The sequence below is a fragment of the Melanostigma gelatinosum genome (genome assembly GCF_949748355.1).
Source record: "Melanostigma gelatinosum genome assembly, chromosome: 1".
Classification (NCBI taxonomy): Eukaryota; Metazoa; Chordata; class Actinopteri; order Perciformes; family Zoarcidae; genus Melanostigma; species Melanostigma gelatinosum.
Genome location: NC_136634.1, coordinates 7705084 through 7732390, shown reverse-complemented (window position 1 = coordinate 7732390; position 27307 = coordinate 7705084). Strand labels below are relative to the sequence as shown.

At 43.8% G+C, this 27307-nt stretch overlaps 1 protein-coding gene across 5 annotated transcripts in view; it reads left to right on the top strand.

Annotated features, from left to right (window-relative positions):
* Nucleotides 1-19231, top strand: part of LOC306788973 (contactin-1a-like) — a 54471-nt gene extending 35240 nt beyond the window's left edge. For all 5 annotated transcript variants that reach the window (XM_079284715.1, XM_079284711.1, XM_079284714.1 and 2 more), the window contains exons 5-24: nt 757-935; nt 1334-1429; nt 2511-2717; nt 4564-4663; nt 5028-5209; nt 5484-5608; nt 6112-6229; nt 6536-6683; nt 7655-7782; nt 8478-8650; nt 9357-9480; nt 11982-12143; nt 12463-12612; nt 13186-13256; nt 14272-14506; nt 15543-15646; nt 15903-16092; nt 16201-16313; nt 16431-16587; nt 17590-19231. In XM_079284715.1, coding sequence (XP_079140841.1) covers nt 757-935; nt 1334-1429; nt 2511-2717; nt 4564-4663; nt 5028-5209; nt 5484-5608; nt 6112-6229; nt 6536-6683; nt 7655-7782; nt 8478-8650; nt 9357-9480; nt 11982-12143; nt 12463-12612; nt 13186-13256; nt 14272-14506; nt 15543-15646; nt 15903-16092; nt 16201-16313; nt 16431-16587; nt 17590-17666 — 2839 coding nt within the window. In that variant the 3' untranslated portion in view covers nt 17667-19231. The remainder of the gene's footprint in view (nt 1-756; nt 936-1333; nt 1430-2510; nt 2718-4563; nt 4664-5027; nt 5210-5483; nt 5609-6111; nt 6230-6535; nt 6684-7654; nt 7783-8477; nt 8651-9356; nt 9481-11981; nt 12144-12462; nt 12613-13185; nt 13257-14271; nt 14507-15542; nt 15647-15902; nt 16093-16200; nt 16314-16430; nt 16588-17589) is intronic.
* Nucleotides 19232-27307: the final 8076 nt, after the last annotated feature.

Sequence of the window (27307 nt, the reverse complement as noted above, 5' to 3'; positions counted from 1 at the left end):
GCTGTGCGCATCCCGTGTGCCTCCCATCGCTCGCCATCTCTCAGGCTGAATTCTGACTGTTTTAGGATCTGCCTGTAAATGGCAAGTTCACACAGATGTTGACCCTAACCCACGATGCACCTCAAAGGTTAATTATGTGTGTGTGTGACCATCCAGCAGGCCATGATTATATGATGCATTTTCCCTAAATTATTGTGTTGTTCAGCACAGCTTAGATTGTTGTTGTTTGAATGCCAAAATATGACACGCCAAAAAAAAAAGAATAACAAACGGGATGTTGTTCTTGCAGCAGCTGCACTAACAGCACTGCCACCGTGTCGCAACGTCATTTTGCAACTCAAAATTGAAAGCGCTTCGCATGATCCATTTCAATTTAAGATGTAAATGTATGTAAATCATGTTGCTTGGCATCCTCCAAATCGGTTTCACTGTCAGAGAGCCCAGAATTAGATGTCAAAGGGGAAGGAATTAGCTTTGACCACAGCTGGTATAAAGTGTTTGAGAGGGTTCATCTACAGTACAGTCTGTTATGCCTTTCAAAACATGACATTTGTCATTGATATAGAACAGCTTGGTTAATTCTTACAGTATGTGCAGACGTCGATTGCAAGAAAGAGCAACTGTAATGCAGACTCTGTTCAGCTTTTGACCTGCTTTGAGGGGCCAAATGTAGTTACATACTCCCATATCACACTTTACAGCTCACTGCTTTCCACAATGCACTACTCTATTGACCCTAATTTGTTTTTCTTGCAGGTGGAAGCTGGAAAACATAGAAATTGGCATGAATACACAAGGCAACCACTACAGTTTAGTAGGAGGCAACTTGGTCATTAGCAACCCCAATAAAACCCAACATGTAGGACAGTACCTCTGTTTGGCTACCAACATCTACGGCACAGTCGTCAGCCGAGAGGCCTCAGTCCAGTTCGGATGTAAGTAACCCAGATGTGAATCCCAGATGTGAATCCCGTTTGGGCTGCGATGATGTACAGTACCATACAGACCTAAGAGAGAACTGCCCTGGAGCTGTACTTTCATGCATATTAAGCGAACTGAAATTGCAAGGGCAGCTGGGACAAATCATAAGTGGTGTGGAAAGTGCAATTATTGAACGGTCTAACTTTATGATGCCAGCATGACCAATGTACTTTTTTTGTGTGTATACTACAGCTCAATTCGAAATCAGTCGTTGAACTTTATGCATCCTTTAGTGTTGGTTTTGTGTGAATTAGCTACAAGAGATGCTGCAATGTGAATGTATGGCGGCAGATTCTGAGTAGCTTGAATCAGAAACGGTCTTACAGTTGGTTCTTGTCTCTGCCTCTCTCAGACCTCGACCCTTTCTCGTCGGAGGAGAGGGAGTCGGTGTACGTCAAAGAGGGACAGGGGGCAGTGCTGCTCTGCGCTCCCCCGCCACATTATCCAGGTACGGCATGTGACGGCTGAGTGTGCTTCTGCTGAAGTGTTCCTACAGGTCCGTGTGCAACCTCCATCGTCACGTAGCCGTATAGCATCCGATTGATTGAAGTGGGTGGATGGCCGTTGGCACAGTCGTTTGCACTGTTCCCTGTTGTGAGTTCTGGTCCTCTCTGTGTGTCATGTTCTGTGCTTGATTGAGTGGGTTTACTGTTTGCTGCTGCAGTCCATAGCCATGCAAGTCAGGGGGACTGGAGAGTGCACATTTCCCATCTATTTAAATGAAAGTGTGAGTGTCATTAGACATTACTGTCAGCTTTTTTTTTAATGCACATGGGGGATTTCATGACACTGATGAACCGATTATATGAAATGAACCAAAGTATATATTTTGTCCCCTGTTGGCTTGGGATTGAATTGCCCTTCTTAATGTCCTCTAAGGTATAAAAATAACGACATCACTGACTTTGTCTTAATATGAGTTTTAAGCTTTTTTTTTCCTTCTCAGTTTGCAGTCATCCCCTTGCTGGTTTCAGTTCTACTCCCTTGTGGAAGTAAAATGGAAAGAATTCAACATGTTTTCATCAGTCTCATATCGAGTTCAAGTTAAAATGTCATTACAAGGGTTGTTGTTTATTTTCCCTCCTTCTGCTTGTCTGCATGTGGCCTCATTATATAAAGTGTTTTCATAGCATTGCCGTTAATTTAGCCACAGCCATCAACCCAAAAAGCTGTACACATATTTTCCATATTCATGCTCATGCAAATCTGTCAAACACAGCAGTCTGAAAGCATTGTTAACTCTCTCCGCAGCATCAGAATTACCTCAAAAAGCCAACGTGCTCACAGTATTCCTCTATTATGCCTCTCAGCTAAAATAATTCTAAGATTTCATCTGAAAGGTCAATAGACGCTTGAATAATAAATCCCCCTCAGCACCAAAGAATTGTGCTATTTTTATTTGCGTGTTTTCACATTATTCAAAGTGAGCCCGTTTCACATCCAATCCCCTCGGCTCTTTCCAAAGCTTTGGCTGTGTGTCCAGGGCCTTGATTGACGGGTGCCGTTTTGTCGTTTCTCTTTCTGTGCAGAAGAGCTGTCATTCCGATGGATCCTCAATGAATTCCCCATCTTCATCCCACTGGACAAAAGGCGTTTTGTCTCCCAGATAACGGGTAACCTCTATATCTCCACGGTGGACTCCTCCGACAGCGGCAACTACTCCTGCATTGTGTCCAGCTCATCCTTTTCCAAGAGCGTTTTCTCCAACTACATCCCCCTCGTACCTCTGGCTGAACGTTAGTACCTCACTTTCTGCTTCCCATTTTCGTTCCAGTTGCTTATTTCTGACCTTTCTTTAAATTAAACTTCTAATTACATGCAATGCCACTCACAATACAGTACATATGTTTTTTGATGTATGAAATGCACTTAAGCTGAATACAATCTTGCATTACAACAGAGAGATTGAATGTGTGTGTCTCCATAATAGCCAGACATGTTTAAGAAGTGTCCGATAAAGAAATAGCATCCAGACTGTGCTCTTCTACCAGCCAAATGAGGTGTGAGTGTAAAGACGAGTTTCAAAAATAAGCTTGAAGATAGGAAGCGACTGCCTGGCTGCAGCAAAGTAGCACATTGATTTTTTTTCCTTTTCTCTGCTGAAGCACCGTGTTTCATCACGACAGTGCTTGTTTTAAATGTGATAAGGTCATGCCGCTGTTGTTGACTCTTTAAATTAGATTTATAGGAACAAATTAACTCGGAGGTAAACTGACACACACAAACTTGCTCTGAGACAGAGCCAGCAGTTTAGACAAGAATTTTAAATGAAGTGGAACATGAACAGCACCGTAGATAGACACCGCAAACGAGCGTACAAAGGAGCAGTTATTAATGCTCTGTGTGTATGTAAAAGGTTCAAACTCAAAACTAGATGACAATTTCAGCATTTTCCTATGTGGCCTTCCCAGAATCCATCAGTTTGAGTTTGACTTTCATGTAACTTGTAGACAACATCCCTTTGCATTTTGTCAGGGCTTTTTTAAATGCTTGCATATGTGTAGAGAGGACACGACGGGCCTCATGCAGCAACATTCTCTGAATTTGCTCTTGTGCTTTATATTCATTTTCTGTTAAGAGAAAAAAACTCCAGATGCACCAAACATTCTTAACCATCTAAATATGCTCCTACCTTGTCCATGTATGCAGCATGTAAACACCATAATCTGGTTTCAGAAAGCAGGATGAGCCCTTACCTACCTGGATGTTCCCTGAAGTACCCTGATTGAAACCTGGATACTTCAGCATGTTAACACCTCATCCGAGGATCCAATCAGTCTGTGCAGTGTGGGCATGTGTTTCATTATATGTAGTGATGTTAGTAGTTTGTTCTTAAAACAAAAAAGGATGATCTAGAAATAAAAGTGATAATATGACACCGGAACGGATACATTTTTGTTGTTGTACCTGTATCTTGCTGTCTGTCTTACTGCTGATGACACAAATTCAAACCATCAGACCAGTAAGTGCTCTGGTACTGTATATTAACTGAACTGTGTCTTCATTCCCACCTGCTGAGGTAAATCTGTTAGTACAGTCATGACAGAGAGGCTGAGGTGTTGAGAAATCAGAGGCACAGCTAGATCCACACACAAAATCTTGATCCTGACAATCCCCAGATGAAATCAAGTTTACAGGTTTCCTTCTAAAATTACAAACTCCTCTGAGTTCGGCTGCAAGAGACAAATCCCAGTTGAAATGAGCCGCTACAACTTCCTGTAAAAGAACAGGAATACAGGGAGGCAATTACTGGTCTCTCATGTTCCATGTAAACGTGATAACCCAAATACTGTAGAAACAGCCATTGTGTTGCTAACATAAAAAGCCTTGTTATGTCATGCTTTTTGTGTGTGTGCGCTGCAGTGGGACATCCGAGTAAAGAACATTTACAAAGAAGTGTCTTTGGTTTCATTTGACCCACTAAAATAATGAAAGAAGAGGCTTTTAAGCAAAACCTTGAATCAAGCAGCGGTTAAAATCATCACAAAATCATTTTGGTCCTCTATTTGTTTCATGCTTAGCATCTAGAAATGTTTTTTTATCTCCAGAGTCATGATTCTGGCTTCTTCTTATTCCTTTTAGGTTTCACCAGGAAATACCCTGCTGACCTCAAAGTCAAGTTCCCAGATACCACTGCTCTGGTGGGGCAGAATATCACCTTGGAATGCTTCGCTCTGGGGAAGTAAGTGTGAGAGATCGTTGCTTACCTCTGTTTGACATGTGCAGTGTTTGCACTGAACGGTTTCATGGGAATCTGGTATCAGCCAGTGAGTCTTATCTAATAAGTTCCAAGTGTTGTGAAATGGATCTCAAAGGAGAATTGAAATGAATATCGGTACAGTTTCAGAGGTTCTTTATGCTCGCTCAGTAATTAAATGAGGAAAGGTTCCTCTTTCTTATTATTGTGGCATTAAATAAGTTAATTGAAATGATGCAGCATATCAAGAGAGCATCTCGCTCTCTCTCTCTCGCTCTCTCTCTCTCTCGCTCTCTCGCTCTGTCTCTGTCTCTGTCTCTGTCTCTCTCTCTCTCTCTGCCCTTCCCAGTCCTGTCCCCGAGATCCGCTGGAAGAAGTTAGACGGACAGCTTCCACCCAATCACGAGGTGCGGATGGCGGGGGCTCATCTGCACCTGTACAATGTGCAGTTTGAAGACGCCGGCAGCTATCAGTGCGAGGTGATGAACTCGAAAGGGAAGGACTACCACGTTGCTCGTGTGTCTGTAGAAGGTAAGAAGTGTTTCATGTCAGCCTTCGTCACTCATTCATCATATGTAAGGCTTATTCTTTGTTAGCTGTGTTTGTTATCTTCTGGACACTGCCGCGTGGGGTAAATTTACCAGCCCTTCGTTCTTTACAATGCTTCGTATCATTTCTCAGGTTTTTCTTTCTTTAGCTCTAACACCTACTGTTATGCCATATCACATATTATTCAGCAGCTTTTTTGAGTTTGCTTAGATTTTTTTTTTCCAAACACTGTAACTCTGATTTTGCTCATTTGCAGCTTTTCCTGAGTGGGTGGAGCACATCAGCAGCACAGAGAAGGACCTCAGCAGGGATTACACTATGTCCTGCATAGCCAGCGGCAAACCTGAGCCACGCATCCGCTGGCTGAAAAACGGACAACCGGTAAAATTGAAACGAATAATATACGTCTTGTCTCATGAACCTTAATTTAGCTCATAGCTGTAATATCAGCAGAGCCCCTCTTGGCATCACTGTGAGGTGCGCACGGTGTGCATCCCAGGGTTGTTACAGTAGCACAGCAGTGACAGGAAGCTGGCACTGTGGGTACACATCATGTCAGGAGGAAGTACCTGTTGGTATTGAGTGTGTGCCAGCATGGGTTGTGTAACCCTCCATAGAAACACCTGTCATCAGGCCTAAAAAATACCCAAGAGAGTAACAATTAGAGGCAGCCGAGTGGGGGAGGTTGTTTGATCTATGCGGCTCGATAAATCATTATGTATTCATGAAATCCTCTCCCAGTCAAATCAACAAATTGTCTTCTGTACCTCTGTGGATGTCAACAATGGTTTCAATCATTTGCTTGCTAATATAATTGAAACTGTATGAATGTGGTTAAATGTAGATATGATGATATTTTAACTTCACACTGTTGTTTTCCACAGTCTCACAGGAAAGAGATGAGGTTCAGCAGCTTGACGTTTGATGATTCAGGAATGTACCAGTGCATTGCAGAGAATCACCACGGAGTCATATATGCCAATGCTGAACTGCGTGTGTACGGTGAGTCACACTTTGGCTGCAGTCACATTAGAGATTTAATTAAAGGTCAACTTTCAAGCTGGCTAATTGGAGCTCATTAGGATTCATGGAGTGCAACGTCAGATTTTATACAGAAAAACAACAATTTAACAGCGGAATAAAACACAACTTGAGAATGTTGTCTAAAAATGTCATTTGGTCATCCAAAGTAGCATAGTCGATCAGCACACTACACATTTTTATGAATGTAAAATGGACCATGCATTTCTACAGTCAATGCATATTCTGCTATGTGAGCGATGAATAATCCAAACTGTCCCTCCTCAGCCTGTGCTCCCACGTTTGAACGCAACCCTGTGAAGAGAGTCCTGGCAGCTAAAAACGGCCGGGCGGTGATCGAATGTCGACCCAAAGCGGCTCCGAAGCCCAGCTTCTCCTGGAGCAAAGACACCGAGCTGCTCCACAACTCCACCAGGTGAGCAGTCTCCAAACAAGATGGCCCACTTCCTTTTTGTCTTCTGATCTGTAAATATTGTATGGATATGTATTCATTTAGAGAGGCTGGTTTATCATGAATTTTCCTTTCCACTGTAGTTTTTAATGCAAATATTCATCCACCTTTCTGTGGCTGGGAGACACATTTGGGTTAACACGGGGACGAGCAACTGAGAATGTGATGTCTCACTACCCTAGAGGGGCTCGACACATCCAGTTCAGTGTTTTATGGGATCTAAATAAGCTCCAGAGCTCTTACATTTACTTTGCGCCAGAAAATCTTTCGTGTTGTTGTTTGTCAGTGGTTGCTGTTTGTTGTTTGTCAGTGATTGCTGTGCACTGGTCTGCTGTCTGTCAGTCGTTGACATTAAACTCATTCTCAAGCTCATCAACGTGGACAGACTGGATGTGTAAAGCCCTGTCATGTCCTCCTCACTGACCAAACAAGCCTAATCTAAGAGCTCTAAGCCACCCCCCCCTAACCCTAACCCTAACCCTAACCCTAACCCTAACCCTAACCCTAACCCTAACCCAACCTACACTCCCCCATGCACCACAGTGGGGGACTCGCATAGAGGAGGAGCAGTGGCCAAATTACTATGCAGCATATGCTTCATAACAACCTCTATGGAGGCTGTCGTGGTGTGGAGTAGTGACGGGCATCTGGCACGATGCTATTTGTCATGCATGAATATGAAATATGCCGATGAAAATGAATCAAACATTGCCGCCTTTGGTTTTAGCGCAATTCAAGTTGACATACTTGTCTTTCTTGTAAAAACATATATCCCATTAGGGAACCGGCGAAGAGTACTTTCATCATTCATCATGATCCACATATCGATGGAATAACATCCGCCAGACTTTTGACCGCCATATCGTGCTGAATATTTCATATGGCATCGCTCTTTCTTGTCAGTGTGGAAGAAATGAATCCCGGTTTCTCTTTAGGTTGTTGATCTGGGAGGACGGGAGCCTGGAGATCCTCAACTTGACGCCAGCAGATGAAGGCCGGTACACCTGCTTCGCCGAGAACGACCGGGGCAAGGCTAACAGTACGGGCTCTCTGGTGGTTACAGGCAAGTTCGAGCTCATGAACAATGCTTCATTGATAACTCTCTTCATCCCTCTTTTTTTGTAATCCAGAACAGCTTGTGTGGCTTTGACCGATGTCAGCCTTTCGCTGCCAATCATTTCCGTCACTCTCAGTCCCACTACTAAAGTCCCGGCCTCCAAATTTCTGCTGTTGAATTATTACCCCTCTGAGCAGAGTGACAGTATGCGGCTACTGGTGGATCTTCAGTCATCCTCCAAGGACAGAAGGCGAGACGGGATTGCTTGAGATCCGATGCGATGAGACGCACTGTTCAATGAGGAGAGGACTTGCGTTATGAACCCGTTGAGATAGTGTGATTGAATAGCGAATAATAACATTGATATGAGGTTTTTTTTGCTTGTGATTCTTTTCTTTAAACATGCAATCTCAGCTGTCAAACAGTTTGTTACCGTCGCTCTCATGTGGTTCTGGATGTAAAGCTCTTTTCTGCCCTCTTCTGGACATTTGTGCACATTGAAGAATTCTAGCTATTTCATGTCAACACCATATTGCTGTCCACCATGCGACTGCTCAAGATCCCCTTTTTCATTCAAGTCATTTATCTGTTATTTTCATCCATATCATCACATTTTTAATAACCTAAATGACGTTTCAGCGGCTGGACTGATCTCTTTCTCATCGTCGCTGATTCCCTCGTCCTCCCGTGTTTCTCCCCAGACTCCACAAAGATCACCTTGGCACCGTCCAATGCTGACGTTAAAGTGGGTGAGAACACCAGGATGCAGTGTGCCGCGTCACATGACCGCTCCCTGGACATCACCTTCATCTGGTCCGTGGATGGCCGGGTCATTGACCCACACAAGGACAGTCTCCATTATGAACGCACCCCGGTGAGACAGCATGTTGGTTCATGAAGTATTTTTAAAGGGAAATGAAACATAAATCATCAAAAGTTTAGCTTGATAGCCCTAACTTTGCCCCCGATCGCAAATCTCCGCTCTAGTCTGGAGTTCATCCAGTCAAATCATATTTCAGGTCGGGTTGATGTCTGTTGTAGTTTTATTGGAATACCTGAAATGGAAAAGTACAGCCTGCTTTAAATAAATAGGACTCTAAAAGCCATTTCACATTCCTTCCTGAGAGGAATAGTGCATTGTATATCAATTTAACAGCAATTTCCGCTAACATCCATTATTGTTGACATGACCGGCTCTCTCTCTCTCTCTCTCCGTGCAGCTCTAACCATCACTTAGCGGTTAGCGGTTCTCATTTGCCACTCTGCCCACTAGGCAAACACTGTTATGATTGTGATTGATGATACCACATTTTTGTACACAAGGAGGATTTTCCCCTCGTAAAAACGTGGTCCAGTTCTACTTAATACTGTTTGTGTGGTATTAGCAAAGCAAGTTTGAGTCTCAATCCGTGAGTTCTATGCAGTCGTGACTTTTTTTCAGGACGATTTGTTTAGAGTGCAAACACTGTGCGGAGGTTGAGATTTCTTCATAGGAGCAGAGCTGACGCCTTTGAGCTGACGCCTCCGTCCAGTTCACGTTCAAGTTGGATAACTCAGTCTTTCTGTGTTGTTTGTTGCAGAATGGAAACTCAAACGGCGAGCTGCTGATTAAGAACCTCCAGCTGAAGCATGCTGGACGCTACACCTGCACTGCACAGACCCCCATCGACAATGTTACCGCCTCTGCCAACCTGGTCGTCAGGGGTGAGTCATGAGCGGCACAATCGCACATGCAGTCATGTATCAAAAAAAAGGCTCTTCAGACATCCAACATGAACACACTATTCTCTGTCAAATTTCTGACCGTTTTAGTTATTTTACATGACAGATTTCTGTATTTTGTGTTTTGTTTGTGCTCTTCTTCACTGTGGTTTGTTTGGGTACTGTCGTTTAAATCTGATTGAGCTGCGCCCACACAGTCCCGATGAAGCAGTTGTTGGTGTTAAACTGCTTAAAATAATAAGTAGAGGTTTTTTCAAACTTAATGGTTGACAGTTGTGAATATTTAATGTTGTAGAGAAATACTTAAGATTTAAAGCTAAGTTTTCAGGGGCATTAGTTCCATAGAGCTCATTAAACTGAGAATTTCACAGTTCCGAAGACACATATTTCTAAACTACTCATTCAAATTTTACCCCAACTCCTTGTTGTCAAACCCTACATGTAACAAAAGAGAGGGAAGAGACGGAGAGAGATAACACAAGTATCCAACGTGGGTTTCAAGAGAAATGAATCTTTCCAGACTAACCAGACCGTAGACGATCTGCCGACCCCGAGACTCCGGAGCAAAGGACAGCAAAAGAGAGAGCGTGATTTATCAAAAAAAACTCTGTGTCCAGCCAGGCAAAGTATATAAATGTAGTTCATTTGATAAGCTGTTGCTGTGGTTGATTAATTAGAAACAGTTGCAGATTTAGCTTAACCGAATGGGGCAAGCAATGCTTCTGTGTTATTATGAAGTGTTTTGAAGAGAGTGTCAGCCTCCACGTGTCTTCATTAGAACTGAAGTAGTGCTTTTTATAAGGTAGCCTGAGAGCTGTTGACAACACAGCAACGAGTATGTTTGTGGTTGTTCGTTGTGTAATGTCATGTAATAAGTATTTGATGACTAAAGTGTGTAGGACATCATAGATTTCTATCTTTCACCACGATATTTTGATACGGAGAGCTGCTGATTTCAGCACTTCTTCTTCCAGCCACATACAGATATCAACACGCAGAAAACGAACACCGCCGCTCTTCCGCGGTGCGCCGTCTGTCACTTACTGTAATTCACCTGCGGGATCTTCTTGTTTTCAGCCCTCACTTCCCGATGAGCGGGAGCTTGCCTTGCAGCCTGCCCTCGGCTCTTGAAACAGGGCCCAGTGTCGGTGGACAAAGGGTCTCTTCAGATAGGAACCCAAGAGCTCTCGCAGTGATCTGGTTGCCAGTGATCCCTGTTGTGCCCTGGGTGTGCTGGCATTTGGCACCCCATTAGGAGCGGCCCAGGGCCTGTGTTTTGCTTCCACTCTGGGAAACGTTACAGTCAGCCGCTGTGCTTTCACCTGGCCATCTGTCAACACCTGCTCAGAAAGCATCAGCGGTGGCAGCAGTCCGGGTTGCAGCGAGGTAGAGATGAAAGACGGCCATTTATCACGGCAGATGAGGAAGCAGCTCTGCTTCGGGAGATCGTCCGAGCTAAAAACACAGCTCTGCACCTGTAGCTTGTTGTTAGTGGGGATTTGAGATATAGGGAGAAGAGCTGTTTTCATATGACGGGCGTGTGTGTTATTGTAGCGTAATCTTACAGGCTTGCCTGGAACAGCGTTGAAATGTGGCTGTGTTTCTGTAATTGTCTGTGAATTGGGAAAAGTATTCGTAAGCTGTATTAAATGTGGTTCTTGGGAGTGAAGGATGTCAGTTAGTTTCAAGTGCTGAAGCTAATCAGTTTAAACACATTGTGCCCAGCGTCCATATGACACAGTGTTGTACAGACACGGGACATCTGTACAATATTTCATCCCTGACACTGAATTGTACAAAGCCTAAATATTTTCACTGCTTTACTTTCTCCCCTGACTTGTAGAGGAGAGGGGAAGCTTAGGGGCCGTCCAGCTATGCCTAAGCGCCTTACTTGTCTCGGCTCACATTCATGACTTGGAGAAAGTAAATCCTGGCTGATTTCTGAGGCTGTGGGTTGGGAGCCTAACTTTAACACAGTCTGGGTTTTCAATTAGGCCATTTTTATGTTCCAGAGGAAGAATCGAGGGGAGCAGGAGGACCAAGAGAAACACTGGATTCAGGAGCTTTTGCTTCAGCCTTAGTTCATGTATGTTAATGGCTTCTAATGTTGTAATCCACATCTGTCTTTGCTGGCGTCTCTTAAAGAAGAGACTAAAAAGAGAAAATGCAAGAGCTTTGATGTGCTGTGTTTCATATGCATCAAACGGAGGAGATTGGTGTTGAAGTATTACGTTGCTTTGCGGCTTTTGCAATCATTTCTTCATGAGCTTGAATAAAGATAAAGCTCTTTCAGAAACGCCACATCCACTTTCTGTCTGTCCACAATTTGAGGGACAAGTCAAAGTGGCTACTTGTAGGGTTTTAACTTGCGAAGGCCGAGGGGACAGTGTCACTGTTCTCAACACGACTGTGCAGCCCCACTTGTATTCATCATCCATCGAACAACACTTTGAACTTGTCCCCTATTCTCGTCTTTACCCCAGGTGCCCCCGGTGCTCCAGGTGGGGTGCGAGTGGTGAACAAAACTGACAAGAGTGTCACGTTGCAGTGGAGCCGTGGAGCAGACAACCACAGCCCCATCTCCAAATATACCATCCAGTACAGGGACCCCTTCTCAAAGGATGTCTGGAAGAATGCCACCACATGTGAGAACTTCAGAACACTACTTGGCCAAATAAACACCGCTAGCTTAATGCTGAGCTGGCTCCAGTGTTATAATAATTTGGGTCATGCCACAGTAATATTGTAGGCCTACATAGTGGTTCATGTCTCTTAAAGATGGCTTAAATAGAATTTTGTCATGCGTCGAGGCTTTGAAATACAGGAATGTATTCTGAAAATGGAACTTCGTTATTGTTTTCAAGATAATTTTGTTAAATAGAGGGAAAGCACAACCTACACTGCAGCGCTGTATGATCCTGAACTTTTGGCTTTGTAAAATGAAATCTGCGTTTTTCGCTCCAGCTCCCGCAGATGTAGAGGGGAATACAGAGATGGCCACAGTAGTGGATTTGTTCCCCTGGATAGAATATGAGTTCAGAGTGATCGCCAGCAGCACTCTGGGGACAGGAGAGCCAAGCAGCCCGTCACCTAAAGACAAAACCCTGGAAGCATGTAAGATCACGTCCTGACTTTGGATCTGACATTTGGTACATATCACTTAGGAAGACTCAGAGTAACTTAAGATGTCATGGAAATGTGGTCCTACAGTCTAGCTTTCCATCCTGATATTTAGTCTTCATCATTCAATTGTGCCGCTGTTTACTTATGTTAAGTATCGCTGCAGAAATCCCATCAATCTGAACTTCCTACAGTAGGAGCATGCTGCCAAACTCACCACACAAACCTCTACAAATGAGCACTTTGCTGAAACTGTATACTGAAATTCAATTATAAAATGGAAATCACAGGCCTACGTTGACCTCTCTTAAAACAATAACCTTCATTTGAGAGTGAGCTACACTAGACTCGAGGCAAAACAAGAAGACCTTTGCCTCCTTTCGTGGCAAGGCCCCCGCATTGACATAATGGTGTTGCATTTGGCACAGGTCAAGACATCGATATTGTATTTGCAGAGGAAGGATGTTTCAGCACTGCTGCCAGGGATAGGTTACAGCCTGTGTGGGTTTGGCGATGTTTGTGTGGATTCTTAGCATGTGGGCTCAGAGTTCTGCTGTCTCATTGTAGTTCCTGTGGTGGCGCCCTCGGACGTCGGTGGCGGTGGAGGAACGAGCAGAGAACTGACCGTCACGTGGACGGTAGGTCTGGACCTTCCACTGGGCTCATGTTAAAGCTCACGGAAAGGAGACATGCCGCCCTTATCGCACCTCAAGCTAATTCCAAGTCAGAATGTATTCAAGTTCCAGTGACAACAATAACCGTTAGAGCACTGTTGCTTCACAGAGGAAAGAAATAACATGCCAGAACAATGAAAAATAAACATTTCAAGGATGAGGGGAAAACGCACATCTATTGCAGTGAGGTGCTGGCTCACAGGCAGACATGAAAAAGAAAGAGAATGGATCATCACACGCTCATCACTCCAGTTGCATTTATTTCAACTTTGATCAATGTTTTGGTAAAATGGGCCATCATTTTGACGATACAAAATAAAAGTGGTCCATGAATTTAAAGTGAGCCATTGATAAGTTTCCAGTCACTTTGGAACAAGTAGTACATCAACAGATGAGCAGAGGAACTGCAGCATTGAATAGTCTCATACTTCACACCAAACAAAAACAATCACTGTCAACAAAAACCAATGCCTGAACTGAATCATTATCTTCTATTTCCCCGCTGCAGCCGTTGATGAATTAGCTATCGTAGGTAAATTGCCTTTCGCTTGACTGAAGCATTGGCTTCTCAGTTCTCCAGCAGCTGGAGGATGAGGCGTTGCGTGTAGAGATGGGTTCGCGGTGCCTAAGTGCAGGCATGTCTTACTGGAAATATGATGATGAGAATAAAGCCTGAGTGCCAACAAAGGAAATGAGGCGTGAGGACAGATCAAGAGGGACGAGCCAGCAAAGTGTCACAACTCGAAACTCTTGTGTATCACTCAGAGAATGCAGTCATTCTACCGAACACTGTGTAAAAATCATGTGATGAGTGGAATTGTCATTTTTTGAGTCTTGCTGTTAATCCTAGTACAGCACAAGCATAAGTGAATGATATTGATTGACGGATTACGTTTAATTCACATCGGGGATGCGCAGGCTTGAGAGGTGTTTTAGACATTTGCCACATTAAAGTAATGTTTGATGTTTCTGTCATCAGCCTGTCCAGCCACAGTACTACTACGGGCCTGATTTTGGCTACATTGTGGCCTTCAAACCACAAGATGGATCCCAGTGGATGAGAGTGACAGTAGCTGACCCCGAGGCCAAGCACTACATCCACAAAGACTCCTCCATCCCTCAAATGACAGAGTATCACGTCAAAGTCAAAGCGTTCAACAGCAAAGGAGAGGGACCCTTCAGCCTGACAGCCTCCATTTACTCTGCACAGGACGGTAAGCACTGAAGAGATCTGCAGCTCTCAACGCTGAAGCATAAAAAAAGGGAAAATGTGGCAAACTGATCTCAAAACGATGCCACAGACCAACCTGCTTCTGTTTTCTCGGTAACACAGAGAATGAGGAGTTCTTCAACATGCCAACACTCTGCTATTTCAATCTGTCAGTGTCAGCTCCTTATCACGAGCAGGGTTTTAGTAGGACTCATTTAATAGGAGTTCTCATGTATATCTGTGAGGAATTTTAATACCCCTTGAAAGTGAACCTATCTTCCCCTCGCTCCGTCTTCCCTCGCGGGGGGATTACCATGATCTATGTAGCATGAACCAGAAAGCTGATAATTCGCCCAAGGATGCAAAGCATTTAGCCTAGTTATTAACTTCCACTGACAGACAGTTGAGATAACCACTGGGGACCCAGACGTGACGGGTTACAGAGATGCCCCCGTTGCCGTTTGTTTGAGTGTCTCTGACTTTATAGCTCAGCCTGCAGAAGCGCTTTGCCTCCAGCGTTGTGACCATTCCTATTCGTCTGCACGCTGGTGGCGCGGTATTGTTTTTGTGCATGTGTTGCTTTGTGCAGCACAATGACTGTGACGTGATGGGCTGCTGGTTCGAGGGCCAGCGTGACAGTTTAACATTCAAGGACAGATTCCTGGCAGGGGCAGCCTATACTCAAAGTGTAAAACTGCCCAATAAGTCACGGAAAAGTGCCAGAGTGCCCAGTGAAGGAATGTGGGCCAAGAGAGATTTGTGTCACTTCCCTTGTACCGCATAGGGATTCATTCACATTAAAATGATGCCTGAGCAGCGCTGAGAGAAAAATGGCATCATTAAGGCCAATAGACACATCAAAATGAACACTCGATAGTTTATGGTCATGGCTCCATGAGCGCAAAATATGCTCATACATATAAAATATGCTACGTTGGAGTTTTGCGTGGTCACTATGAAGATTAGCTCTGATGGACTCGAGGAAAATGGGTTTTCTTACTGCAACCTGTTTACCGAACTGTACTCTGTGTCTTCATCAGCTCCATCTGAAGCTCCTGTAAGGGTTGACGGCAAAGCTCTCTCTGCCACGGAGGCCGTCGTGTGGTGGCTGCCTCTCTCCCAGAGCAATATAGATGGATACCAGGTCAGTGGGAAATGTTTTATATATGAAGTGTATAATAAGCAATTTTTCGAAAGACAATTGTCATTTTTTTCTCTCAAATTCTCACACCTCTAGGTATAAATGAGCTTGTACCTGTGTTAATTGTACTTTGCTTTTTATGACATTTTGCCCTTCCTCCTGCTTTAAATCAGTTCTTGCAAGTGCTGTAAAAGCAAGGTGTGCACACCAAGCTGGTGTTGGATCCTAGCCATCTCACCTCTGTCCATCTGTGTCCCAGGTGAAGTACTGGAGGAATCAGGAAGACAGTGAAGGGGGGGCCCAGAAAGTGGTGGTACCCGGCAGTGAGAACCACACCAGGCTGGAGGGTATGAAGCCAGACTCCCACTACCTTGTTGAGGTCCGGGGCTACAACTCTGCAGGATACGGGCCGGCCAGCGATCACCTCCAGATCCACACCAAGAGACCCCGTATGTTGTGCTTCAAAGCAGTTTAGTCCAGGGATCTGCATGGGAAACAGCAACACGAGTCATTTTAATACACTTCTTATTCATTACCCCTTTTCTTTCTTTTAACAGCTCCAAGTCAAGCTCCCAAAATACTTGGTACAAAGTTGAAGGGCCAGTATGTAAATATTGCCTGGGAACTGGTGAAACCACTTGCTGACGAGGCATCAATAGAAGGTTATAAAGTGAGTACAGTTCTACATTCAGGTTTACACTTATTATAATCTCTCTGAAGTGAAGCAGTAGCTGCTGGGCACCTTCCGTATCTTATAAATGATGTGTGTGTGTGTGTGTATTGCTAGGTGCTGTACAGGGAGCAGGGCCACTCCCAAGGCGATCTGTACACAACCACCAAGCGGAACATAGACCTTCCCCTGTACGTAAATAAGATCTATGTGGCGGAGGTCCGGGCGCACTCAGAGGGGGGAGACGGGGCTGTGGCACAAATCAGCATCACAGGTAACACCAGAAGCCACCATTTACTTGTCCCCTTCATGAACAATTCTGAATAGTGTAATGTAGTATTTTGAAAACCATTCATGATCCTTGTTCTGCAAAATTAACCAAAAGGCAACCTCTGGAGGGTTATGGTACAATTCAGGTGCCTGAGTTTTATTCAGTGTTCATATTTTTTTCTTTTTAGGAAAGATGTTTCCTCTTACTACACTAATTGTGTTTTCTGTTCGATGAACACTGAATGATTTCAGTGTTCATCGAAATTTAGTGAGTGAGAGAAAAATACGACTGCGTTCTGTTTCCACCCAGGTTTAGTTCCATCAGGGGATCGAAAAATAAAGAGAACCTTCAGTCATCTGTCCTCATTTTAAATCCGTAGTGCTGAGGTGACACACTGTGACGGTTCATTCCTGGCCTGCCATTTGCTGGTGAAATTATGCAAGGTTGAAAGTTGGCGGTGGGCTATCGTTTGTCACAGCTAGAGGGGTTCCCATGGGCCAAAGCAGAGCTGACACTTCAGGTTTCATACCTTATAGTGGAGGGCTAAGATGGGAAACCTTACGATCCGTGACGAAAGCCTTGATAGCCCCCTGACTCGATCCCCTCACTGGCTGATGGACTGACAGGTAGGCTGACTGGATGGAGGAGGCCTTAAGCCTCTGTAATTGATCTTGATGAGTAGAGGAAACCCCTCCCGTGCTTTTCCTTATCCCTTATCGCGCAGTCCAGACCCATCTGACAGCTTGATTTCACAGACCCGGGAATTTAAGCCGTGAGGGATTTCAAATGCAGGGCATTGACAAATGTAGGGGCATTTAGGGTGATCTCCACACAGATGGGGTATAATATCACACTTCACACACCAAACATGGTCTTTAGTTTGATGGATGAGAGCTGGACACTCGAGAGACAAAATGTTTTTTTCCTCAAAGCAACAGCAGATTTGTCCGTCAGTTCAGGTATTCTAAGCAAAACCTGACATACCTCTGTCTCTGTGTCTCCCAGGTGGAGGTGTCATGTCCGCCCCGTCTCTCTGCGTACTCTCCCTGCTCCTGGTGGCTCCCCTCTGCCTGAACCTCTGAATGTAGCGCCATCTTTGTCTTCACTTCCCGTGAAGGAGACGCTTCATCGGTTGACGCCTATGACGACTTTGGGACCCTTTCCACAATCTTTTGGTTCCACCCCCGTAACCCGGGACGTCATATTCCAGCTTGTCACCTCTGGAATATGTTTGTGAAAATAGACACAGAAATGGAAAAATTGGAAATGGACAAAGACATCTCTTATTTATCCACAAAAGGCCTCTTTGGAGGAGTGTCAAAGGAGTTCTGTCAACTTTTTAAATATGCCTTATATAAATGACTGAACTTATCTTTCACAATAACTTGTTTTAATTCAAATGGATCATGACTGAAAGTGTGAACATGACACTTTAGATTGTCCGTTAAGTCTACCTACATCATGAAGCCGACCTTTCTTACACATATGAAGTTGCTGTTTGTTCAGAAATGTGGGCTTCATTTAATCTGTGATGTTTAAGGAGAAGCCTTCCTACAGTGCATTCCATAGTAAAAGGTAAACAGGTCGCTGTGAAGGATAAGTGTACGAGTTTATCAAAATGTCTTTCTGTCTTTCTTTACTTGCAGTTCAGTGGCATCGGCTCCTATTGTCTTTCTAAAATGAAGCACACCCTTTGTTACAGAGATACAGTCAAAGCAAATCTTATCCTTTCATACTTGCGTTGTAATGACAAACATAGAGGAAGAGCAATTTATGTCATGCTGAAATCACATATCCAACAATAAATGGTATTGTTTTTGCTCTCTAATAAACTATGGATGTTATTTGAAGAGAAATAGATTGGGTTGACCTGCAATCTATGCTTATTTACAAATCATAACACAAGCTCTACTGATCGAATACCACTTTCATAGTGTGTGCATGTCAACATTGTTACATGGAAGGGAAGTCTGAAATGGATCATAAGTGTTTAGATGTTTGGGCACATGGATCCATATTTGCAAAGTTGAATGTAAAGCAAACCATAAAAGCAGGAAGTGAAACTGAACAACATATCAGACGTGCAGTTTCAAATGTTTCGAACTGCAGCAAACATCGTGTGACGGCGGTTATTTGTTCGTGCTCGTCACCTCTGGTAATATGATACACATGTATAGAAGTGTGCAGTGATCAATGCTTTGCCACAATATCTGAGTCGTTGCTGAACTAAACCGAAACTAAAAAAAACAACAACTTTTGTTTTGACTGTATCATTAGGACCTCCGTGGTACCAGCTGGTGCTTTGTAAAGAATGTGGGCATTTTATTTTTTGTAAACCTTTTCACTTCATCTCGCTCGTTAATGGCTTTGTGTGAGAGTCACGATTAACAGTTACGGTGAACGGTATAGCGACGCTCGTGCCCTTCAATAAGCCTGCAATGAATGAGTCATCTGTGGCTACTTTATATTTTCCAATGAGACAACTTGCCTAGTAACAGTAAGCTAATTTCATTTTTAATTATCTGGCATAAACAGATGAGACGCAAAGCCATCCATGGGGGCAAGAGAACATCAAAGGTTTTGCCAATGCATTTTTTTGTCTTTTTATTAACATGTGATCAGAGATATATAAACATTATCAACTGTTGTCGTTTTTTTGTTTATGATTGTCATATCTGTATGTCATGATCCACCTCTAGTTGGACAGTTTCAAAAGTTAATTTCCCCCGAATGGAAGAGAAGAAACGCTGCGCTTTTGAATTCCTCCAAGTCATTTCTTGTGTGACTGATGCTGGCCATGCTTCTACATTGTGACTATATCATCATCCACCACAAAGTGCTTTTCCCAGTTTTCCTTCATGTGACAAATCATAGAAAAGAGTTGCCAAATGCATGAATGCCTTGAACTTTTGACGTTTTGGAAGAAGCAGCGGCTCTACATTCTATCATGCATGACACTGGAGACGAAGCGGTACGTTACTTTGCAACAAATCAACATCATCGCAACTTGTCAACCGCTCAGCTTCGTATGAAACTCATTCCATTCCTGAGTGACATCACTGTACATCAGAGACAGTGTAGCCTAGCGTGTGCATTAGCTGCTAAGTTACGTTAAGCCAGTCATTTCATATGAAGTCTTGCAGAGAGGATTCTAGAGAGAGTATTAAACTGACAAAAGGCATCTCACTCATTCAAGGTCAGAAATGGTGCTGGTCCAGAGCGCGCACCATGGTGAGGGTTTGATAGCGTCACCGGTGGCAGTGGCGGCATGTTTGCTGGACGTTCAGTGCTTCGCTGGACTTGTGAGGGATGAAACTGGAACCTCTCATTGGCTGGACAAGATACAATAAAAGTGTAGTTAACTATTAAAGTGCTCTGGTGTTTGGTTTTTTTGCTGTAACTTTTCTGACATGAGTGCTCAACACTGTGAGTTTACTGTGAGTGTGAGAGCAGCTAACACCTGACAGTGTCTTACAAGATTAAAGTTAATTATCAGGAAAATGTGAGTCAGTATCATAACTAGAAGTACTGGTTCAACTTAAATGGCTCCTCTCTCTATTTAAACTCTTAATTGATATGATACAACTTGTCATCTCTTTATAAAGAATGCATTAATATAAATCGGTACCCGGTACTTTAATGTTGGAGCTGGTTGCGGTACCAACATTGTTTACATACAAGGAATACCTAACTACTACAAGAAACAACCATTTAGTAAAAATGGTAACTTATCTCTTCTCAAAACAATAGTTTTGTAATAAATGTCACATGAAGAAAAAAACAAACATTACTTTTATTTTGGGAAAGTTACAGGAAATTTCCATACTGTGTAAAGCGAAAAGAGACAGATCTGCAGTTGAGTCCTTTTGTGCCTTTTAATACATTTGCATTTTTAAAAAGCACAAATTAATTAAAGGTACAGAAAGAAATAGAAAGATAGAAAACAATGATAGGAAGTCATGAGGAACAAGTTGATTGACAAGGTGATGAGAAATTGGAACGAAAAAGTAAAACACCTGAAATACACAACAGTTTATAAGGAAATGTGCTTACACTCCATAATCAAAAGGTTGTCGTCACTGTTCAGGATAAAGATGTCTCAAATATGACTTTGACTCTCAATCTGAAATAAACCATAAATGTCATTTTTATTGTTGTAATGAACACGAATATACAGATGAGGAGCTCAAACAGATGCATGATGCTTATGATCGACCTCTGAAGAACAATATGAGTCGTGGAAACACAATCTCACCACTATTTAGTTTCGCAGCTTTCCTTCATATCACATGATCTTCAACAGCAGAAGGAGTTGAGGTCCAAAGTGAATTCTTGAGCAGTTGAGAAAAGAAAATCTCACCACCGGGTCCATTCTATCACGTCACATGATCTTTATCATTTTGATTTGCACTGAATAAAGTTTGTGGATTTGTGAAGGACGGATGACATGAGTCCCAGCTAAAGCTTTTAGCTCGCAGCGAGTCAGCCCGAATGAATTATGAATGGAGTCTGAAATAGTGACGTTACTTCGACATCGAAAGTCCGTCCATGAAAGCCAAAGCAATGCAGACACCCCGGGAGAATATTTCCAGACAAGTTTCACTTTAAACACACACCGAAAAGCAAATGTGTCAAAGGTTGTAAGAAGTGTTATCAAATCCAGACAGATTCTCCACTGGGGTCGGACAACTGGTGGTCTCGGGTGCTTTTCCCTCTGCTCTTAGATGTGCCCACCCTCCTGAGGTGGATTTAAATTTTTTTTAAATATCTGCAAAAAGGAAGCTTTGTTGGAAAAAAACCAACCCCCACCAGTCATTAGTGCTTTGGGATTAAAGTATTGTATGACTGTAACTTTAGACTGGACGTGTGACACATTCAGTGTTTCAGCTCTCGCAAAAAAAACCCACAAAACTAGAGCTCCATTTATAATCTATGAGTAGATCTTCCGTTATCAACTCAAGCATTTGCAACAATTGTTGAATTTATGAGTCGATTTTTCCTTCTCATTAGAACCATAACTCTCTCCAGGAGACGGCTATTATTTACCAGACACGTCAGAGAAATCCTTTCAATCGGTCCTCCATTACAGATAAGGCCAACTCTGTCAATGTCTGGCCTTTCAGCCAGAAACAGCTGTTGGAGTTTTGTCTCCTATCGGGTGTACAGCAGATGAAAAGTAGATTGATATCACTTCTCTTCATGGATTAGGTCAGGCCAAATCAATCCCATTTCTGATTGTTTTTGAGCTTTAGGCCATCTCTCCGTTTCAATCAGGGCTCTTTAATGGTAATTCACTGAAGTCAGCTCACAAAGAAAACAAACGACAGAGATAACTTCTCAGTCACTGGCTTATCGGTCCCAGCATACGGCCTGTGTGATAGATGTGATCCCAGGTGGCTGAGTAACAATTTACCCCCCAAAACACCCTCGCAATCACTGTTACCCTGGCAGCTGCTTGGTTGAGTCTGACTGCTCCTCCAGATCCCATCCTCCAGACTATAAACTGTTCTGGAAATATAGCTACTTGCTGACAGCCGACTTAAAAATAATTGAATTTAATATCAAATCATAAAGTAATACAAGAGGTACTATTTCATCTGCAGTGATTGACATGAGGAAAAACATGCTCCTCTGACCTCCTTGTGCGTGTCTTTTGGCAGACAGGTGTGCTCTTGTCTTTGTAAGTCTACACCTGTTCTTTGACAGCTCAGACAACACAAAACATGCTTTAAAGTGGTGCACAGCAGACTAGAACCAGACTGCTGCTCTGGGAGAGCTGAAACGTGACGCCCTCTCTGAGAGGCCTGCAGTATGTCATGCTGCGTCAGGCAGCGAGGCCGGCCCAGACTCATGCAGGAAGGCTTTATTGGTGAAGGTCTCCGTGCAGATGTTGTGTTTCAAGCCGGGGGTTTAACCTCCGAAGGACCATCACCCCCCTCTGAGACAAGTTCCCCTGACATGTCATCGCTGCAGAACCTGTAACAGAGGCAGACTGAATTCATTTAACGGGGTTAAGATGAGGCACAATAAAACCCCACTGACAATGCCAATCATGATGGGGACTGTTACATTTGAGGGATCTGTTGCTAAGTAACCCCTTTGAGAGTATATATAAGAGAATAAGCGACCTCTGCTGGAGAGGTTTTAGAACGCACATGAAGTGCACAGCGCCAATCTCTGCGCACAAAGATTGATTTCTTTAAACTGCACGAAAAACACCACTCGAGCGTAAAGATGCCTCAAACACGTGATATTCGTTTATGTGAACAGCTGGGAAAACACACTGACCAGAGAGAGAGAGAGAGAGAGAGAGAGAGAGAGAGAGCGCAGGAGTGCGTCATTGGGGAGAAGTTTTCCCCTCAGAGCAGCATCTCATCACACGTGATCAGACTAACTTTTAGCGCACGCGTCCCCCCCTTGTGACGCACGGTAAAAGTTGCCGAGCGCAAACTATGTGCGCTGATTGCCGAAACTTCTGTCAAGTTTCGAACCACAGGCGCGATGGAGTCACACAGCGAGCTGGAGACGGGTCACCGTGCTGAAGGTGTTTGCCAGCGAGGATGCAGGCGCCTGCTGTCCAGCGAGGACTTGGACAAAGGGGACCACCGTTGTGTGGACGCGCTGGAGGAAAGGAGCGCCGCTCTGGAGCACGAAACCCGGATGGCGAGGCTCAGGTGGAACAGGAGGGAGCAGTCCTTGCTGGCCCAGGTGTCGACTCTGCAGAATGAGGCCCAGCTGTCGGCTCTGAGGTACCAACGCAGGCTGCGCCAATACATGCTGCACATCAACAGCATCGCAGAGCAGGTCGCCGGGTACTACAAGGTGAGAGGGATGTGTTTGACGCGAGCATGGGCTGCAACAACCGTATGCTAATTAGGATGGAAAAGTGTGGTTGGTGTTTTTTTAAAACTTTGAGTCAAGACTGGATCAAGACTGGCAGATACACTTCACACACTTCTGTGTTTCGTTGGCTGGTTTTAGAGAGATGCGAAGACAACTGATGCCACGCAGAGCCAGATATCAGACACAGCAGCACGTGCAGAGGAAGAGCCACAGGAGCAGCTCCAAGCACCTGAGGTAAGAAGAGAAACACTCACAGCTCATGTACTCCTTACTGCTGGAAACACTGACATTTATCATGGCTCATTCATAAAACTGTCAGATCACAAGCTCGGTTGTGCTCATCCAAAAAGCAGCAGCAGGCAGAATCCCTGTTGGTGAAACACTTCCCAAATGTCTTCCCAAAGCTTCTTCGGAGAAAATTCAACGACATTAAATGCAACTTACGGATTGCAGTTTATTCAAACAGGATGTGAGTGAGCATCTTCTCGAGGTGCTCTTTGCCTCGAGCCCCATATCGACACTTTGCATATGCCTGCTGTAGTCACGCCAGAATGAAAAATGACGAAAGAACAAAGAAACCTGTCTTGTGGTGTTAGCAGCTTGTGTTAAATGTTAAACATCGTTTGCTTCTGTGGTTTTGCGTAATGTGTTTGGTGCATAATGATGATGGGCTGAACTACGGCTTTCTAACTGCTCCACAATCTTTGTTATTGCGGGGATTTTTTTATTCAACCTCTCCCATGTGGCTGCCAATTCTAAATGTAGCTGCTTCAGAAAGCTCAGAAGGTACAGCCTGACCGTTTGTGTAAATCACCCTCCAGCCACAGAGTCTGTTGTGTTTGGGCTGCTGCTGAGGGTGGATGGGTTTAACCGAGGGGACGGGCACGTAAAGTATCTCTCTAATTGCCTACAGCATGCTGTGAGTGCAACAGACTCACTTTTGATTAATGTGGAAAACTGTTCACTCTCCTCTGCTTGTGCTGGGCAGAAACACAGCAAGCATCTATTTTCAGCTCCTTTTTTTTATCTCTTCGGTCCAACGTCTCCACTGTAATGCCTCTTTAAGAGTCTTCTCACTGTTTTCTTCTTTCGTTTTCCAACACTTTGGGAGAGCTGGGGTTGCAGTTCATCAGAGTTTTACAGTTTAGCAGAATTCCACTTTGTTAAAAGGTGAATGGGCTTTCTGTCTGTAACGGACAATAGAGTTGGATGACGAGTAAACACCCCCGGTAGCAGTTATGGATCGTCCCGTTCAAGGTCCCTTTGTGTGGCTGGAAACTCTAATTGGCCCTTTAGCTGCTGTTACGTCGGTCACGCCCTCCGTACTGGCACACATGCGATGTTCAAGGGAAATGTGATTTCCGGCAGGTAGATAAAAAAACAGGTTTCTCAACTATAGCCAGCAGATTTCACAATACCGCACAAACCAATGTAGTAGCGTGAAAGATATGCTCCTTGACTTCTGAGGTACACTTACTGACTGCTGTATGTATGTAGTAAGCTGGGAATGCGGAAGTTTGCAGCTTACGAACAAGCAGAGAGACATTTTTATTCCATTCCAATTGCTTTGGTTTTGGAAAAGCTAAAAAACACCCTACAAACTCTATAAATGCTGAGTATCGGTCTTACTACAGATCCATGCGCGCCACTCCACCATTCGGGGAAATCCTTCTACAGCTTTACATGCCTGCCGTGCCCAGTTACCGCTGCTAAGTCATGATTAGTTATGAGGACAATCGTTGTTCAGGGGACACGTTCAGCAAACCGTCCATCGATGTTCCGATCGGCTTAATCGATTGAGTTACATCTTGCCTGATGGGTTTGTGGACAATGACATTATTGTGAAACAAATGAACAAAGAAGCCTTTGAGTGTATTGTTGAAGTGGCTCCAACAACTTAAGCAGTTCCACAGATGCCAGTTGTTCTTTATTGTCAATGAACCTGATGGCTGCTGCAGGAAACAGCTTGCTGAGCGCTGCGTCAGTAACGTGTGTGTGTGTGTGTGTGAAAGGAGGGAAACATGGAGAAGACTGTGACTGAGTGCCAATCGCAGCATGTGTTCCCATGCACCTTTTTAGAGATGTACTGATCTAGATCCAGCTGGTCTGTTCACTGGGCCCGGCAGTTGAACACAGTCGCCGGCCGTGTGTGAGTCAGCCTGTTCTGCTACGTTGAAGAGGGATAATGGAAGCACAACATTGAAACGGAACAGGATTAGTCACCTTTGCAAAAACATACAGTTGTCTCCCGTATGTTTGATTCAAACCAGATGAATACACAAATGAAACCGCAGTTGAGGTAAACGGTCCCACTTTTCCTCTTGTCTGCAGCAAACATCCTCCCAATCCTAAACTTGAAGTCAGTTCGGAAACTAAGGAAACAGATCGTTCGTTTCATCATCAATTACCAGAGCTGTAGAAAGTGTCTACTGCACAGGAGGGTTAAAACAATCTATTTTACTGACCCAAACTGTGACATTTGAGCGACGGGCAGAAACACCAAGGCCTTTCCCCCCCCCTGTCTGACAGTGAGCTCAGTGAAGCTTCAGGTAATTCTGCTTTTTGTTCAGATCAAGAGAAAAGAAAGAGGGAACGCAAGGAGCAAATAGTACACAGCTCGAGTATCGGTCTCATCAAAATCCAATCTTGCGTGACAGTCGGGGACGAAAGCAGGCCAGTTTGTTTGCTTCCATAACAAAAGATGGCAAGAGAAGATTGCTACGCGACAAGAGAAAAGATGGATTTATGACCTCGGCTTTTTATCAAGTTTAACTACTTGAGAAATATGGAAAAAACATTTTTATATGTTGCTACAAACAAAGGCAGATGTCTAACGGCCAAATCAGTTGGGCGCACTGTTGTACACATCTTTTTACTGCTCGTCTGGACAGCTTTATCGTCCTTGTGCTCCAATTCTCCAAAGCACTCTGCCGAAAAATGGAAGAAATGGAACGCTTGTATCCAGATAAAATGGCATAAAGTCATTGCTTTACTGCTTGCTGTCTGTTTCCCTCACAGCTGACGGATCAAGAAAGTGGGATTGGTGCATATGGAAATTGAGTCGATCCAACAGTCCCTTTCAGCTTGAATACATGGTGGTCATGTCCTGTGTGCTTTAACCCTCTGGAGGTGTTTTCTCTACCTGTTCTGCTCTGTTTGGGACGTCATTTGCCCCAGAATTTACACGGCAGCTGTTTATCCTTTGCTAACACTAAGCTGCGAAAACAAACTTCAGCTTGCATTCATTTCGATTTATATCAGTTAAAATGAATTCAATTTAGATAAGCACGTCATTACTCAATGCCTCTTTAGCAGCATTTAGACTTCTTGTTTAATGTCTTGCTATTTCTTATCTCCATGCATTTTTATAGGAATTAATTTAGTTCAAGTTTCAGGTGTCGTTTTGGCAAACAATATGTTTTTCCAAAGTTCTTGGCATGTGCCTGTGTTTGCTAATAAGGCAGATGTTGAGATTAGGATATTCCAGATTCCAAGGCTGTGGATTTGTGCCAACCAAGAGCAGTGTCTGTGGAGTAAATCATGCACCGTTTGTGGGTTTTGTCCTGAGCTGTGAACATCTGTGTGTTTTCATGGATTTACTTAAATAGCCCAGGTCTGTTGTTTTAGGCAGGAGGTGTGAAAAAGAAAACCGTTCCGCTAAAGACCACCACGCTCGTAGAAGAGGAGCACTCTGGGTAAATTTGTCCCTACCTGCTGAAAGGCCCCCTTTTGAATGTCAGTGGGATGTTGGTTAGTTTGGTCTGTGGGAGTTTGGACAGTAAATCATCAAAACCTGAGCTCAGGTGAACCGATTTCATTTTCACACTTTTATGTCAATTTATGTCCCTATTCGGATGGCTTCATTGAAAACATCTGCTGA